The 16017-nt window shown below is 39.2% G+C and overlaps 1 protein-coding gene across 5 annotated transcripts in view; it reads left to right on the plus strand.

Moving 5' to 3' along the window:
• ATG9A (autophagy related 9A) overlaps window positions 1-15048 on the plus strand; it is a 111227-nt gene extending 96179 nt beyond the window's left edge. For all 5 annotated transcript variants that reach the window (XM_053698196.1, XM_053698197.1, XM_053698194.1 and 2 more), the window contains 6 exons: window positions 3196-3438; window positions 3670-3836; window positions 4254-4371; window positions 12915-13113; window positions 13755-13897; window positions 14007-15048. In XM_053698196.1, the coding sequence (XP_053554171.1) occupies window positions 3196-3438; window positions 3670-3836; window positions 4254-4371; window positions 12915-13113; window positions 13755-13897; window positions 14007-14012 (876 nt within the window). In that variant the 3' untranslated portion in view covers window positions 14013-15048. The remainder of the gene's footprint in view (window positions 1-3195; window positions 3439-3669; window positions 3837-4253; window positions 4372-12914; window positions 13114-13754; window positions 13898-14006) is intronic.
• Window positions 15049-16017: the final 969 nt, after the last annotated feature.

Here is a 16017-nt window from a genome sequence, read left to right on the forward strand (position 1 = left end):
GCAAATATTCCTCCTTAACGTCGGTCGAATGACTGGGGTAGGCGGAGCCTAGGAGGGATCATGTGACCAGCTTTGCTGGGCTCTTTGCCATTTCCTGTTGGGGAAGAGAATATCCCACAAGTAAGGATGATGCCGTGGACCGGACACACCGTTGGAGAAAGAAATTTATCAGGTAAACATAAATTCTGTTTTTTTCAAAATTAGCGATAGTTACATTGGAACACTGATATCTGTCAGGAATCCCTGAATATCCATTGACATGTATATATTTTTTTTAGTAGACATCCCAAAGTATTGATCTAGGCCCATTTTGGTCTATTTCATGCCACCATTTAACTGCCAAATGCGATCAAATAAAAAAAATCGTTCACTTTTTCACAAATTTTGTCACAAACTTTAGGTTTCTCACTGAAATTATTTACAAACAGCTTGTGTAATTATGGCACAAATTGTTGTAAATGCTTCTCTGGGATCCCCTTTATTCAGAAATAGCATACTTAAATGGCCTTGGCTTTTTGGTAATTAGAAGGCCGCTAAATTCTGCTGCGCACCACACGTGTATTGTGCCCAGCAGTGAAGGGGTTAATTAGGTAGCTTGTAGGGAGCTTGCAGGGTTAATTTTAGCTTTAATGTAGAGATCAGCCTCCCACCTGACACATCCCACCCTCTGATCCCTCCCAAACAGCACCCTTCCTTCCCCCACCCCACAATTGTCCCTGCCATCTTAAGTACTGGCAGAAAGTCTGCCAATTCTAAAATAAAAGGTGTGTTTTTTTGTTTTGTTTTTTAAATATCTATTCAGCTATGATGGACCCCCCCCTTAGCCCCCAACCTCCCTAATCCCCCCAAAAAAGCTCTCTAACCCTCCCTCCGCTACCTATTTGCCGCCATCTTGGGTACTGGCAGCTGTCTGCCAGTTCTCAGTTTGCCCCCCAAAAAGTTTTTTTTATTTTTTAAATGATAGATGTTTCTGTAGTGTAGCTGCCTCCCCTCAATACCACCTCCCAGATCCTTTGATATTAATTTTTTACACTTTCCTTCTCACTCTTTGCACTTCAAGGATCATTGGTGGCAGTGGTTGCTGCGCGCGTGCGCCCCCGCAGGCCCCCCCGCACGCTCCCGGCACCCGGCGTGCACTTTGCACATACAGGAACCACCCACCCGCCTCCCTGCTAAGCAAACACACACCAACCAACGATCGGCACCATCGCTACCCGGTGCAAAGAGGGCCACAGTGTGTCTCTCTCTGCATCGGATGCTTGAAAAAGGGTATTGCAGGATGCCTCGATATCGAGGCATCACTGCAATACCCTGAGAGCTGCTGGAAGTGATCGCAATCGCTTCCAGCACTCAATTAGACCAAGGACGTAACAGGTATGTCCATTGTCACTAACTGGCAGTTTTTGCAGGACGTACCTGGTACGTCCTTGGTCGTTTAGGGGTTAAAAGGGCAATCAGCTCTTTTTCAAGCCCAAAAAACCCTAATCTAAAAAAAACACCCCAAAAATTAAAAAAGCCTAAACCCAAAATAATTTTTTTTACTACAAATAGGTACTCACTGTTCCTAAAGTCCGGCGGAGAAGGTCTTCTTCCAGACGGTATCCATTATCTTCTATCTTCATCCAGCGCAGAGCGGAGGTGTGGAGCTGTGTTCCCAATGCCTGGATCCTCAACGGCGGTGGTCCTCAGCGGCGTGGAGGCTCCTCTTCATGCGATCGTCCGTTGCACACTGAAGATTAAATGCAAGGTACCCCATATTTATTGGGGTACCTTGCATTCCTATTGGCTGAAATTTTGAGATCAGCCAATAGGATGAGAGCTACTGAAATCTATTTGGCTGATTTGAACAGCCAATAGGATTTCAGTAGCTCTAATCTTATTGGCTGATTTCAAAATTTCAGCCTATAGGAATGCAATATACCCCAAATTGATTGCAGTACCTTGCATTCAATCTTCAGTGTACGACGGACATCGGTTGAAGAGGAACCTCCATGCCGCCGAGGAGTGTCACCGCCGCCGCCATTGAGGATTTCAGACATCGGGAACACAGCTCCGCACCTCCGCTCCATGCCGCATTCACTCCGGATGAAGATATAAGATGATGGATCCGTCTGGAAGAAGACCTCCGTCAGACTTCAGGAACAGTGAGTACCTATTTGGGGCTTAGGTTTAGGCTTTTTTATTTAAATTTTTGGGGTGTTTTTTTTTTTTTTAAGATTAGGGTTTTTTGTGGTTTGCCTTTTTAAGGGCAGTAAAAGAGCTGAATGCCCTTTTAAGGGCAATGCCCATACAAATGCCCCTTAAAGGGACATGAAACCCACTTTTTTCTTTCATGATTTAGAAAGAGAATGCAGTTTTTAACATCTTTCTAATTCACTTCTATTATCTCATTTGTTTTATTCTCTTGATATTATTTGCTGAAAAGCATATCTAAATATGCTCAGTAGCTGCTGATTGGTTGCTGCACATAGAAGCCTTGTGTGATTGGCTCACCCATGTGCATTGTTTTTTCTTCAACTAAGAATATCCAAAAAATGAAGCAAAATAAATAATAGAAGTAAATTGTAATGTTGTTTAAATTTGTATTCTCTATCTGAATCGTGAAAGAAATATTTTGGGTTTAGTGGCCTTTTAAGGGGCAATGGATAGCTTAGTTTTTTTAGTGTTAGTTTTTTATTTTGGTGGGTTTGTTGGGTGTCTTTTTTTTACTGTTAGGGGGGACTTAGTATTTTTTAGAGGTAAAAGAGTTGTTTAACCTAGGGCTATGCCCTACAAAAGGCCCTTTTAAGGGCTATTGGTAGTTTAGTATTAGATTAGTTTTTTTTTTATTTTGGGACAATTTTTTATATTTTTATAGGCGTATTAGTTTAGGTTTCATTTTTTTTATTTTGGATAGCTTTCTTTATTTTTTTCTATAATTTTACTTTTTTATTTTTTGTAACTTTAGTTTGGGGGTCTGGGCAGGCTTATCTCCTAGTAGTATGAATAAAACTCTTCTTTCCTATTGGCCTTAAACAGAAACTCTAAATACTAAACTGCATCTAACTATTATTCTGATTACTCGCACGTTATGATTAATATAATACAATTTTATAATCCTATTTTAATATGCTGCATATATGATGTGTATAACTATGTGACTGATGTATTTACTTTCATTTGTATTGCATTGACACAATGCTTCTCTTCAAACAGTGGATGTCTGCAGGGAAGACAGAGGCATCTGTTTATCAGCAAGCAGAGGATGGAAAAACCGAGCTCTCTCTAATGCATTTTGCAATCACTAACCCTCGCTGGCAACCCCCACGCGAGTGCTCGGCTTTCCTGAGCCAACTGAGAGAGCGAGTACAGCGAGATAGCACTGGATCCACATCTAAAAAAGCAGGACTTACCCATCTACTGCACTGCTCTGGCCTTTCCATACAATCAGATACCGAGGTGTGGATAATTCACTTCCTGTTGCGCATTGTAAATCTCAGTGATATCCATAGCAACTAATTAATCTTGTTTTAGGGAACACATGCCCAAATAGTTTTGTAATTTGAGGCCCCAAATGTTTAGATGTCTTTTTAACACAGTGCCAATAGTTTTATAAAGATACACCCTTCTCTGTCATCTTTTGTTAAAGCTTTTGTTATTTTCACAAGGCATCTAATTTCTTTTTTTCAGCCCCACAGTTTGATGGCAAACATGTTCTCAGAGATATCACCTATGGGTCTCCCATCTCAGTCTAATGTTCCTTGTTCTGCTCATGTCTCTGCTGCATCTGAGGTCGCCTCTGCCTTGCGCTCCTTGTCACCACTACAGTCTTGTAACCTAGCACAGAGTGGAGCAGGGTGAGAAATTGGCCACAACTTCAGCTTATTAAATTGCAAGCACACAAATGTTAAACATCAAAACCATAAGAACATTTTTATCCAAGCTTATAGGTGTTTTCAGTATTTATGATAATGACAATTAGAGTAAAAACAGTATTTTCCTCATAACTAGCATTGGTATGTTTATCATACCTTGTGTAACTTTCTTAGAATATACATTTTCTGATTTTAAAAAAAATGACCCGTTGTACAATCCTGATCTCAGCCACAGTACACAGATGTATTCCCTTTTACACACTATTGTTTCTTTGTTTGACCTTCAATGTTCAAGTTATTTCTTAATTAATTAATTTTATTAAATGAATGAAAAACATGTTTACTGTTTTAGATGTATTTACATTTTAAAGGCATACCCTTTATCTCATCAACATGTAGTGCAGAGTACAGGACTAATAGCTTTAGCAGCAGTGTCTGGGAGGGGCCCATGAATAGCGGTACCCTGTCTGAGTATGCATCAACTGAGATGAGCCTGCATGCACTGTACATGCACGAAGTAAGTACTTGTTTGCTGACCCTTTTTTGAGTAGTCTTAATTTAGGACTTAAATATTTATAATAACTCTGAAAGATACATTTGAATTATAGAAAATATTTGAAGCACTATGATATACATTTTGTTGCAGTTGAAAAACATTTCATTTTATTTTTATTTAGGATTGTGTCTTAAATAAGTTTTTCAAAAATACTCTAATCTGTGCATAAACTAAGTATATGAGGCTAGTCTTTTTTTATTTATTTAGAGAATCATCTTATTGAGTACTATTCAAAGTATATGTGTGTGTTAACCAACCTTTTCTTTCCTTTGACATGGAGAGTTCACAACATCATTCCAATTACTAGTGGGATATTCAACTCCTGGCCAGCAGGAGGAGGCAAAGAGCACCCCAGCAAAGCAGTTAAGTGTAACTTCCCAGTCATTCTCTTTGCCTCTGTCAATAGAGGTTGTACAAAGTTGGTGTCTGAAGAAATTAATCTTTTTATGGGTACTTTTCCCTGCATGCAGGATTCTGTAGTGGTGTCTTTTAGCAGTTAAAAGGCGGCGAGGAAGTATTTGCTTTACTTTTAACACTTTGTAGAAAGCCAGAGTTGGTTACTCTGTTCTTTCTTTTCTACCCAGGTCCCTGTTGGTGAGCTGATGAAGCCGACTACACCTGGAGGTGCTCTCTCTGCTCTACAGCAGAAGACCGTGGAGGGTAAGTCCTTTTTATATTTCTTATATTCCCTTCCCTTGGCAGAGAAGTTGTTACTGTCATCAGGGACAGGATGGACGGTTAACGTTGACCAGCTGGCACCTTCCATTGCCCTAAATATGGGTCTGGGGATATCAGTGATTTAAGAGCAATCTGAATCTATCCGACATCTCCTTAACAGGATCGGGTTCCCCCATTAAAGTCTTTTTATTAGTGGGGAAACTTTTATATGGAGTATATACAGTTAACTCCATTACACTTTTCACTCCGTTCCTCTTTTTGCAGCAGCGGCACCTCTGGACATAATGACAGGAGAATGCTGCTGACTGTGTTATATTATTTGAGGAAATACTCCTATTGTGGGGTTGATTTATACATTCCCCCTCCTGCTAGAGCTTTTGTCGGCGTGACAGGTAGCCGATGCTCTTTTATCCTGCTTATTTATGCTGTTATTTGAGGATATGGAGCGTGTGACCATTCAACAGTTTATTATGCTATACTCCTATTGTGGGGTTGATTTATACATTCCCCTCCTGTTAGAGCCTTTGTCAGTGTGACAGGCAGCCGATGCTCTTTTGTCCTTCTTATTTGGATATTAATATTTAGCGATCTTTTCTAAGTATGTAACTTTTCTCTGCATGAAACAGCAGATAGTTACGCAGCCGAGAATAGATTGGCGCCATTCGTCTTTTCCCCTCTGTAGCGCCTCACAGGGAGATAGCGCAGACAGAATAGTGGACAGTGTATCTATTCTCTCTTCATGAGCGATAGCATCACGGTTTTTCAGAAACGCTGTATGAGGGAATTATTTTTCTTTCTAATGCACTTTTATGTTTAATATGGCGACGCCAGTTTTTTTTCATGACAGTTAGGCTGTAGTCATGGCAGCTTGTGTTGCGATGTCATTTGATCGTGTCACTCATTGCAGCTCTTAAGTCTTCTCACTGCAATGTGATGTTGAGACTTTGCTTTTCCCTAGATGTATTAGAACAGCGGAGAAACTGTTTTTACACAATGATGTTTCTAGTGGATTTTATCAGTTCACTCTAGAGTGCAATGAGAAATGTTCGTTTAATCTTAACGATCTTTAGATATAAATGGGGGCTGGGAAATGCTGAATGTCAGTTTGTCCGCCTTTTAATTTCCTGCCCTCATTAGTATTTTACATGGCATGAAGGAATATATGACTCTTTTATATATGTCATGGTGCATTGCCGCCATCTGGTGGCAGTTCAGTAAAGGATAATCACATTTTTAACTCGGCTAGATTACGAGTTTTGAGCGCTATATGGATTTTAACGACCGCCACAAAAGCAGCTTTATTTCACCTCCCTATAGTGCTGCTATAACAAGTTTTAAAAAAGCAGGCTTGTGCGGGCTAAATGGTTGCGTTGAGCTCCATACCGCACCGAAATCAAGCGCTGCTTTGACGTGCTCGTGCACGATTTCCCCATAGACATCAATGGGGAGAGCCAGCAAAAAAAAAGCCTTACACCTGCGATCGCGGAATGAAAATCTCCGTAACGCAGCCCCATTGATGTCTATGGGGAAATAAAAAGTTAAGTTTAACCCTAAAAACAAACGGAAGAAGGCGTTTCAATGGTGCAGTATGTTACAACAAAATAAATTCAAATCAAACCCAAAAACACCCTCTCTATAAGTAGGTACTCACAAAGAGAGCGCTTTATGGTACAGTGCTATTCAAACAGGCTGGATAGATCAGAGCCCACCAGCTAGCTCCCACAGGATTCAGTGTATCCTTAGTCTTGTAATGATGGAAAGGAAGACAGGGGAGGGGGGCAAAATACTCCAATAGTGCAGATGGTCACTTTTAAAATTCAATGCTCCCAATAATAATTCCCCGCTGGCTCACTCCAGAACACAGGAACCACGGTCCACAGAAGGAATAAATCCCTCAAATAAAGCTCACAAACCATATAAAATAAATATCCCAAAGTATGGGATATATTTTAGTAAAAGATAAGTTAAAATCAATACAATAAAACTGCTACGCGTTTCAAGGTGCTAGTGGCACCCTTTCGTCAGGCAGTGATAAGTGAGCTATACAATAAACAACTTATATATATATATATAATATATATATATATATATATATATATATATATATATATATATATATATATATATAGCATAACAATATACAATAATTAGAATTACATTAGATACACATGTTGGAATCAAGACACGGATGGTCTATAGCTGATTAGAGACAACACAAGAAAAACTTGGTACACTCCCCCCTTCACAGGCACAGATTGATAAAAGATATAAATATATCTATTGCCTCTACATAAGACCATACACCGATCATAATCAATGAATAAAATATTGGCAGTGTTTACAAAAAAATCCAAACATCCTGATATGGGGAAAGAGTGCACAAAACAGTCACAATTATCTAATGATAGCCATTGCAAATTCCCCTATTACAAGATGTTTAAGTTAAAGGATCAAAAATGTAGACAAAAGTAAAGCAAATTGTTCCCCATTTCAGCAGCCATCCATATTATTAATTTCATCAGCCAATAGGATTAGAGCTGCTAAAATCCTATTGGCTGTTCCAATCAGCCAATAGGATGAGAGCTCAATCCTTTTGGCTGATTGGAACAGCCAATAGGATTTTAGCAGCTCTAATCCTATTGGCTGATTGAAATCTTTCAGCCAATAGAAATGCAAGGGACGCCATCTTGGATGACGTCACTTGCATTGAAGTTCCAGTGTACGGCGAAGACCGTATGAAGAGGATGCTCCACACCGGATGGATGAAGAAAGAAGATGCCGTCTGAATGAAGACTTGTTGCCTCCTGGATGAGGACTTCGCCGGCTGGATGAAGATCAAAGAGGCCGAATGGATGAAGAGATTCTTGCCACATGGATGATGACTTTGCCGGCTGGATGGATGCTTCAAGCGGGACTTCAATTACTGTAAGTGGATCGTCGGAGGTTAGTGTTAGGTTTTTTTAAGGGTTTTTGGGTGGGTTTTATTTTTAGTTTAGGGTCTGGGCATGTAAAAGAGCTAAATGCCCTTTTAAGGGCAATGCCCATACAAATGCCCTTTTCAGGGCAATGGGGAGCTTAGGTTTTTTTTAGATAGTTATTTTATTTGGGGGGTTGGTTGTGGGGGTGGTGGGTTTTACTGTTGGGAGGGGGTGTTTGTATTTTTTTTTACAGGTAAAAGAGCTGTTATCTTTGGGGAAATGCCCCATAAAAGGCCCTTTTTAAGGGCCATTGGTAGTTTATTGTAGGCTAGGTTTTTTTTTTATTTTGGGGGGGCTTTTTTTTAAATTTTGATAGGGCTATTAGATTAGTTGTAATTCTTTTTTATTTTTGATAATTTTTTTCTTATTTTTCTAATTTAGTGTTTTGTTTTTTTTGTAATTTTTTTTTGTAATTAGATACTTTTTGTAATTTTTAGAGTAGTGTTAGGATTTTTTTAATGTGTAGTTTAGTTTAATTTAATTGGTAGTTAGTTTAATTGTAGTTTAATAATTATCTTAGTTTAATTGTTAGTTTAAAATTAATTTAATTTGACAGGTAAGTTTTAATTTAATTTAAGATAGGGAAATTGTAATTTTAATATAAAGTTGGGGGGGCGTTTGGTTTAGGGATTAATAGTTTATTTTAATATATTTCGTTGTGGGGCCTTTCGGTTTAGGGGTTAATAGTTTATTTAAGTATATTTTGTTGGGGGGGCTTGCGGTTTAGCGGTTAATAGGTTTATTATAGCAGCGGTGTGAGCGGACGGCAGATTAGGGGTTAATTATATTTAAATAGTGTTTGCGATGCGGGAGGGTGGCGGTTTAGGGGTTAATAGGTTTATTATAGTGGCCACGATATCAGGGAGCGCGGCGGCATAAGGGTTAATACATTTTAATAGTGGCGGCGATGTCCGGAGCGGCAGATTAGGGGTTAATACATTTATTATAGTGTTTGCGATGCGGAAGGGCCTCGGTTTAGGGGTTAGTAGGTAGTTTATGGGTGTTAGTGTACTTTTTAACACTTTAGTCATGAGTTTTATGGTACAGCTTTGTAACGTAAAACTCATAACTACTGACTTTAGATGGCGTTACGGATCTTGTGGTTATAGAGTGTACCTCTCACTTTTTGGCCTCCCAGGCAAACTCGTAATACCAGCGCTATGGGAGTCCCATTGAAAAAGGACTTTTTTAAAAGTGCGGTACTGACGTTGCGTGCCGGGCTAAAAGGTGTGCGGTACACCTATACCCACAAGACTTGTGCGTTAGGGAAAATGAAGCTTTATGGGCCATAACGCTGCTTTTTCAATCATAAAGCCAAACTCGTAATCTAGCTGACTGTTTTTTATGTGTATTCCTTTTGCATGGTTTTTTTTTCATATGGAAATTGATACGCTATGGGTTGCATGTCAAAGTTTTACTATTGCATCTCATTTATTTGCTATTTTTATCATCCTAGCGTATATATAAATGCATAATATGTTACCCTGTCTGGTATAGGGGTTCCATGTATTATTCGCCCTCATATTGAGGGGACTTTCATGAGCTTTTCATATATTCTATTTTATATATGGGGAATTCTTTTTCATCATAGATTATTTTATGTATCATAATCTATTTCTAGGTTTTATTATGTCATGCATTTATAATTTCCCTCTTTTGGAGGGATACTTGCTGACTATGTTATGACATGTATAGTTCATGTCTCCTAGTTGGTGTGTTTTTTATCCATATTGTATTTGTCTCTATTTTATTATAGATATACAATATTATATTCTCCTTCAGATTTCTGTTAGCTTTCTTGTTATCCTATGTTGCCTTAGGGACCTTTTCTTTCATAGAGGTCCCGGTCTGGCTGAATTTTTTTTCAAGTGGTAGGAGTCCTATCCCTCGGGAGGTCTCAGCCTTGGAGTAGGAGTTTTGCAATCTACGTTCTTTCCTAGCCAGCTATAGTAGCCTGATGGTTAGCTTAGCTGTCTAGCAAGGGTTTGCTGTTTTAAACTAGCTGCAGCTACTTACACCTTGAATGTGTGTGCGCAAGCTGTTTTCTGTTTCTCTTAGAGGCAGGTCTTGGATTATTTAGGGAGCTGACTGTTCTATTTTCCTTCAGGCTTGGATCTACGTTGTACAAGATCATTGGACCATGGAAATAGTATTCCAAAGATAGAAATTTGGGTTCTAGTCTTGTCTCCCTTAGGTTATCTGCAATCCAGGTAAAGAGGTCTTTTTAAGCTGCGTAAAGGACCTATTTTTCCCTGGGAGTGATTGTTCCAGTTCCCGTGGTGGAACAGGGTCATGCATTCCTTTCCCAATAGAAGAGGAAATTTTTCATTCCATTCTAGACCTGGAGTGTCTCAAAAGATTCCTCAAGGTTATGTCCTTCAAAATGGAATCTATTTGTTTCATCCTATCCTTGGTTTTGGGAGGTTAGTTTTTGAATATCATATTTCAGAAGGATGCGTATCTGAATGTTCCCTTTTTCAGGGAACATCATTAATTCCTTCGGTTTGCATATCTGGACAAACATTTCCAGTTTGTTACCGATCCCTTTGGTCTTGCCACAGCTCCTCCAATCTTTCCAAAGGTCCTAGGGGTCGTTTTGGTGGTGGTCAGATCTCAGGTAATAGCGGTGGCATCTTATCTGGGCGACATCTTGGTTCAAGTGCCATCTTTTCAATTTGCAGAATCTCATACAGAGTTGTTGTCTATCCTTCTTTCCAAAGGGTGGAAGTGTATCTGTAGACAAGTTCCCTAGTACCAGTCACAGGGTGTGTTTTCTTGGGAACGATTCTAGATTCTCTGTCCATGAAGATTTTTCTGACAGAGGTCAGAACATCCAAATTTCTCTTCAGTCCTCTGCCCATCCATCTGTGGCTCAGTGTATGTCAGTATTTGGTATGATGGTTACTTTCATGGACATCATTCCTTGGCTCGGTTTCATCTGGGATCACTGCAGTTATGCATGCTCAGAAGATGGAACAGAGACCACTTGGACCTATCTCAGAGGATAACTCTGGATCCCTTATCAAGAGATTCTCTATCTTGGTGGATCTCGCAGGACCATCTATCTCGGGGCACATACTTCCTGAGACCTTCCTGAGCGATTGTCTCCACGAACGCCAGCATGTTAGGCTGGGGAGCAGTTTGGGGCTCTTTAAAAGCTCAGGGTCTGTGGACTCAGGAAGAGTTTTCTCTGCCCATAAATCATCTTAGTGTTGAAAGAATCTCTGTAGCTGTTTTCTTAGAAATTGAACGTCTAGTCCTGTCTAGATGTGGTTTTCTGAGGCGGTCATTGATACTATGCCTCAGGCTCGTAATCCTGTTTCTCGCAGGATTTTCCATAATATATGGAGAAAAACCCTCTGACGCAGGAATTGAAAAACAGGATGGGAACCAGGAGACCCAGGTTCAGATCTGGGCTCGGCTGTGACACTGTCTGTGCCACTGGTACCTGTTGATTCCAAATTTTAAACATTATTGGTTTCTCCCTTCTTTTTCTACTATTTGAAAATGCGGAAGTCTCTGCATATCATGAAGACCTCATGATTTTAAGAATCTAGGATCTCTCCTGGAGTCGGGTGAGGATTCCCGGAATTTTTTCTTTTCATCAGGATGGCCTGGAGAAAGGTTGTCAGTCAGTACTCTGAAGGGTCAGATTTCTGCCCTGTCCTGTCCAGATTTACCAGTTGTTCAAGTTTTTTGTACAGGCCCTGGTCAGAATCGGGTCTCTGTTTAAACCTGTTGCTCCCCAGTGGAGCCTTGACATAGTGTTTTTAGAGTTTTTTGCAGCAGGCTCTGTTTGAGCCGATGCATGTTGTAGATATGAAGTCATTATCTGGGAAGAGTTTGATTTCTCCTTGCTTTTCCCCATGCCTTATTTTCATGCAGATAAAGCGGTCCTTCGTACTAAATTGGGATTTCTCCCTAAGGTGGTGTTGGATAGACATTTTTATCAGGAAATTGTTTGTTTTTCTTTCTTTTTGTCCTAATCCTTCTTCTCATAAGGATCGTCTTTTACATAACTTGGATGTTGTGCGTGCACTAATATTTTCCTTCAAGCTTCTAAAGGTTTTGGAAATCTTCTGCCCTGTTTGTTGCGTTCTCTGGAAAGCATAAGGGTCAGAAGGCTACTTTTTCTACTCTTTCCCTTGGTTAAGAAGTATGATTCGTTTTGCTTATGAGACTGCTGGTCAGCAGCCTCCTAAGAGAATTACGGCTCATTCCACTAGGGCTGTCTCCTGTTCTTGGGCTTTCAAAAATGAAGCTTCTGTGGAACAGATTTGCAAGGCGGCAACATAGTTCTCTGCCTTCTTTTTCTGAATTCTACAAATGTGATACTTTTTCCTCAGCTGAGGCTTCTTTTGGGAGGAAGGTTCTTCAAGTGGTGGTTCCTTCTGTTTAGGTCCTCCTGCGTTTTTTCTCCTTCCCTCTTCATTCCATGTCCTCTAGCTTGGGTATTGGTTCCCACTAGTAATTGGAATGACGTTGTGGACTCTCCTTGTCATAGGAAAGAAAACAAAATTTATGCTTACCTGATAAATTTCTTTCCTGACATGGAGAGTCCACGACCCCGCCCTCTTTTTAGATTATAATTTGGCAGTTTTTTTTAGTAAACCCTTAGGCACCTTTTCACCCTTGTGTTTCTTCTTTTTCCATTTTCCTTCGGCTGAATGACTGGGGATTATGGGTAAGGTAAGTTACACTTAACAGCTTTGCTGGGGTGCTCTTTGCCTCCTCCTACTGGCCAGTAGGAGTTAAATATCCCACTAGTAATTGGAATGACGTTGTGGACTCTCCATGTCCGGAAAGAAAGAAATTTATCAGGTAAGCATAAATTTTGTTTTTCTACAGCTGCATCAACAACATGCGCGTGTGGCATCTGGACGACACATTTGGCATCGGCAGGAAAGTGATGACAGTGGCGAGAGTGTGCATGGTGATGCCATTGTAAACACTACATCCAACATACCAACGTCTACCAGCTGCCCATCCCCTGCTTCCCTACTACATGAGGGCGGGCTTTCCCCACACAGATTCAGTGCCAGTACAGGTAGTTTGTTTCAGTACATAAAAATAGTGTTGGGTTTTTAGCAAATCCAGTAAATAATTCTACAGAATTTTGGGTACTTTTTTGCAGAATTTATTTTGATGTTTCTACTAGGTAGTCTATAAAGACCAAGGGGTAGATTTATTAAATGTCGGACTCGACATTGCTAAATGCTGACAGCATACACTGTCGGCATTTAACATTGCACAAGCATTTCTATTGAAATGCTTGTGCAATGCCGCCCCTTGCACATTAGCAGGTGGTGTCAATCATCCCGATCGTATCTGATTGGGATGATTGCTGTCCGCTACGAATGAGTTAAGGAGCAGCGGTCTTAGACTGCTGCTTCTTAATTTTGTTTCCGGCATGCCTGCTATAACCTACAAGATCTGTGAGGGATTTTTAAGACATTGATCAGAGATGACAAACCAGAAAATGCATTTTACGGATATATATATATATATATATATATATATATATATATATATATATATATATATATATATATATATATATATATATATATATATATATATATATATATTCTCTTACCTCTGGTATTCTTTTCTTAAAAGTGATGTCTTTTAGAATGTGATCATGTTTTAATTTTCTTCATGCTGTCAAATATGCTTTACCTACCTAAGATCTTGGATCCATGCAAAGATCAGCATCCTGCCTTGCTCGACAACCAATGGGAGGGTGGAGTGAGGATGCGCCATCTACCAGACTCCCAGAAACAGTGCCAGAGGAAGGATCTGAAGATGAGCTCCCACCCCAAGTTCAGAAGGTAATGTTTCTGATACCTATGGGTCTTTTAGCAGATATGGAAGGCTGCAAATTGTGTATTTTGTGCTTGCTTTATGTGATTCTGCCAAACACCATATATTTCCTTGCAGGTGTAAAAGCAGCCAACTTTTTTACAGAAGAGTGTGTCACAAAGTCACTAAAAACCACCTCATGACAAACTGGAAAGAAAAGTAGAGAAACCTGATGTGTGCATCCTTTTAGTATATGGTCATCTCAATTCCTTCCATGAATGTGTATGTTATGTTTATATATAAATATATATTTATACATGTATATCTGAGTGTCTTAAATTTTTGCTTGAATACTGATGTGGTTTTATACTTGGCAGCCAGATATAAAAAGAATAAAAAATAGATTTCCAGAATGTCCAAAGTGAGATTTGTGACAAGGATATACGTAGCACTGAGATACATATCCAAGTATCACTTATGACGTGATCTGAATCTGTTCTTCATAAGCACTGAACGTTTATGTAGGAGTGAATTCCTAAACTTTATAGCACCAAGAAATGCAGGCATGCATCCCATATGTTCCTTATGTTAACCTATCAGTGAGAATATCAGTGAGAATAAAACAAATTATGTTAGACAGAAAAAGGTGTCTTATTATAAACTACTGTGCAAAGCATTTAAATGAACATTGTACTATTGTTTTCTTTCTTCCATTTAAACAAAGGCATTGTTAAATGTTTTAGAATTTTTGTTTTTGGAAAAATGGGTGTTCCTATTCTTAATAAATATTTTTTTTCTTGTTGGGCATGTGGAGTATAATTCTCCTCCACCAATAGACCAATAGGGACAGTGAGCATTAACACAGCAGAAGCATTTGTGCACAAACGTGTATTTCCTTCTAGTTTAAATTTTTAAACTTTTTTTTTTATGCAAAATGTATACATTTGTGAGTACAATGTCCCTTTAAGGCTTGCAGAGTTGGTGCGGGTGAATAAAAAGCACTGCTAACCTGAGTGTTTGTGGAAGGATGTCCTGTCTGCTGAATTTCTCTGTGGTTATCTATGTACCTCTGACATCTGTTTAAGAAGGGATATTGCTTCTTGCAAGGTTTTGTATAAAAATGTATAGTGCATATTTTGTACAGTTGTGTAATTATGAATAAAAAACAACTTGTCTGTAACTTTTATAGAGCACTAAGTCTTTTTCAAAAAGTATCAGTTGAAAATCCATCAAAACATTCAGTTTATGCTAAACTCAGAGATTTAGGGTGGAATATACAAATACACTTTGAATAAACAAATCAGAAGCATTAAATGGCTGCCAGGCATACTTTTTCTTTTTTTTTTTTAATCTTTTTATCAATTAGAAAATGGGGAAAGAATTACATTACAACAACATAAAACAACTGTTACATCAACAAAATAAAGATTGTTCAACAAATAAAAAAATACATAACCAAAGTAATAAAAATGATTTAACCACATTCAACTACTTAACTTATAGACCTGTGTCTTGGGGAATCCATTTCTAGAAAAAAATATGAAACCTAAAAAGTGCAATAAACACACATGTGAATCATAAGAGTATTTATATTATGGGACTCTCTGGTCCTTCCATTAAGGGGAAAAAGTGCTATAAAGTCACACATATCAATTATCGGACTATCTGGCCCTTCAAGTGGGGGGGGAAAAATCTTTAAAAAACTAATATATAGGGGGTGGAGTTAACTCTGGAGCTAAACGGTCGCACATCACAACAGCTCCAGCTATATGTTATATAAAAAACAAGCTTGGCGACCGTTCAAGCCCAAATATTCCACCACTAATGAAAACTCATAAGCTCAGACTATCTTAAATTTAAAGACAGGAACAATAGATAGACAGCGCCTCACTGTCCTGGTGCCTATCTTGCTGATAAGAATCTTTGAGAGCGGCTATCTTCTAGCCCACGTGGAAACCAGTGTGCTGAACGAGATTGGCTAATGGCTAATTTATAGCCTTTGATAGAGGTACATACTGCAGAATCATAATATGGAAGCTGCAGCATACATCATAGAGGAGATCAGCAACCTTTTAGAGGACTGCCGTGCTATGTTTGAGCACACAGTCAAAATTGCGTCCCAACCGGCTGAAGCAACGTTTGAGGGACT

This window comes from Bombina bombina, chromosome 1, assembly GCF_027579735.1.
Source record: "Bombina bombina isolate aBomBom1 chromosome 1, aBomBom1.pri, whole genome shotgun sequence".
Lineage (NCBI taxonomy): Eukaryota > Metazoa > Chordata > Amphibia > Anura > Bombinatoridae > Bombina > Bombina bombina.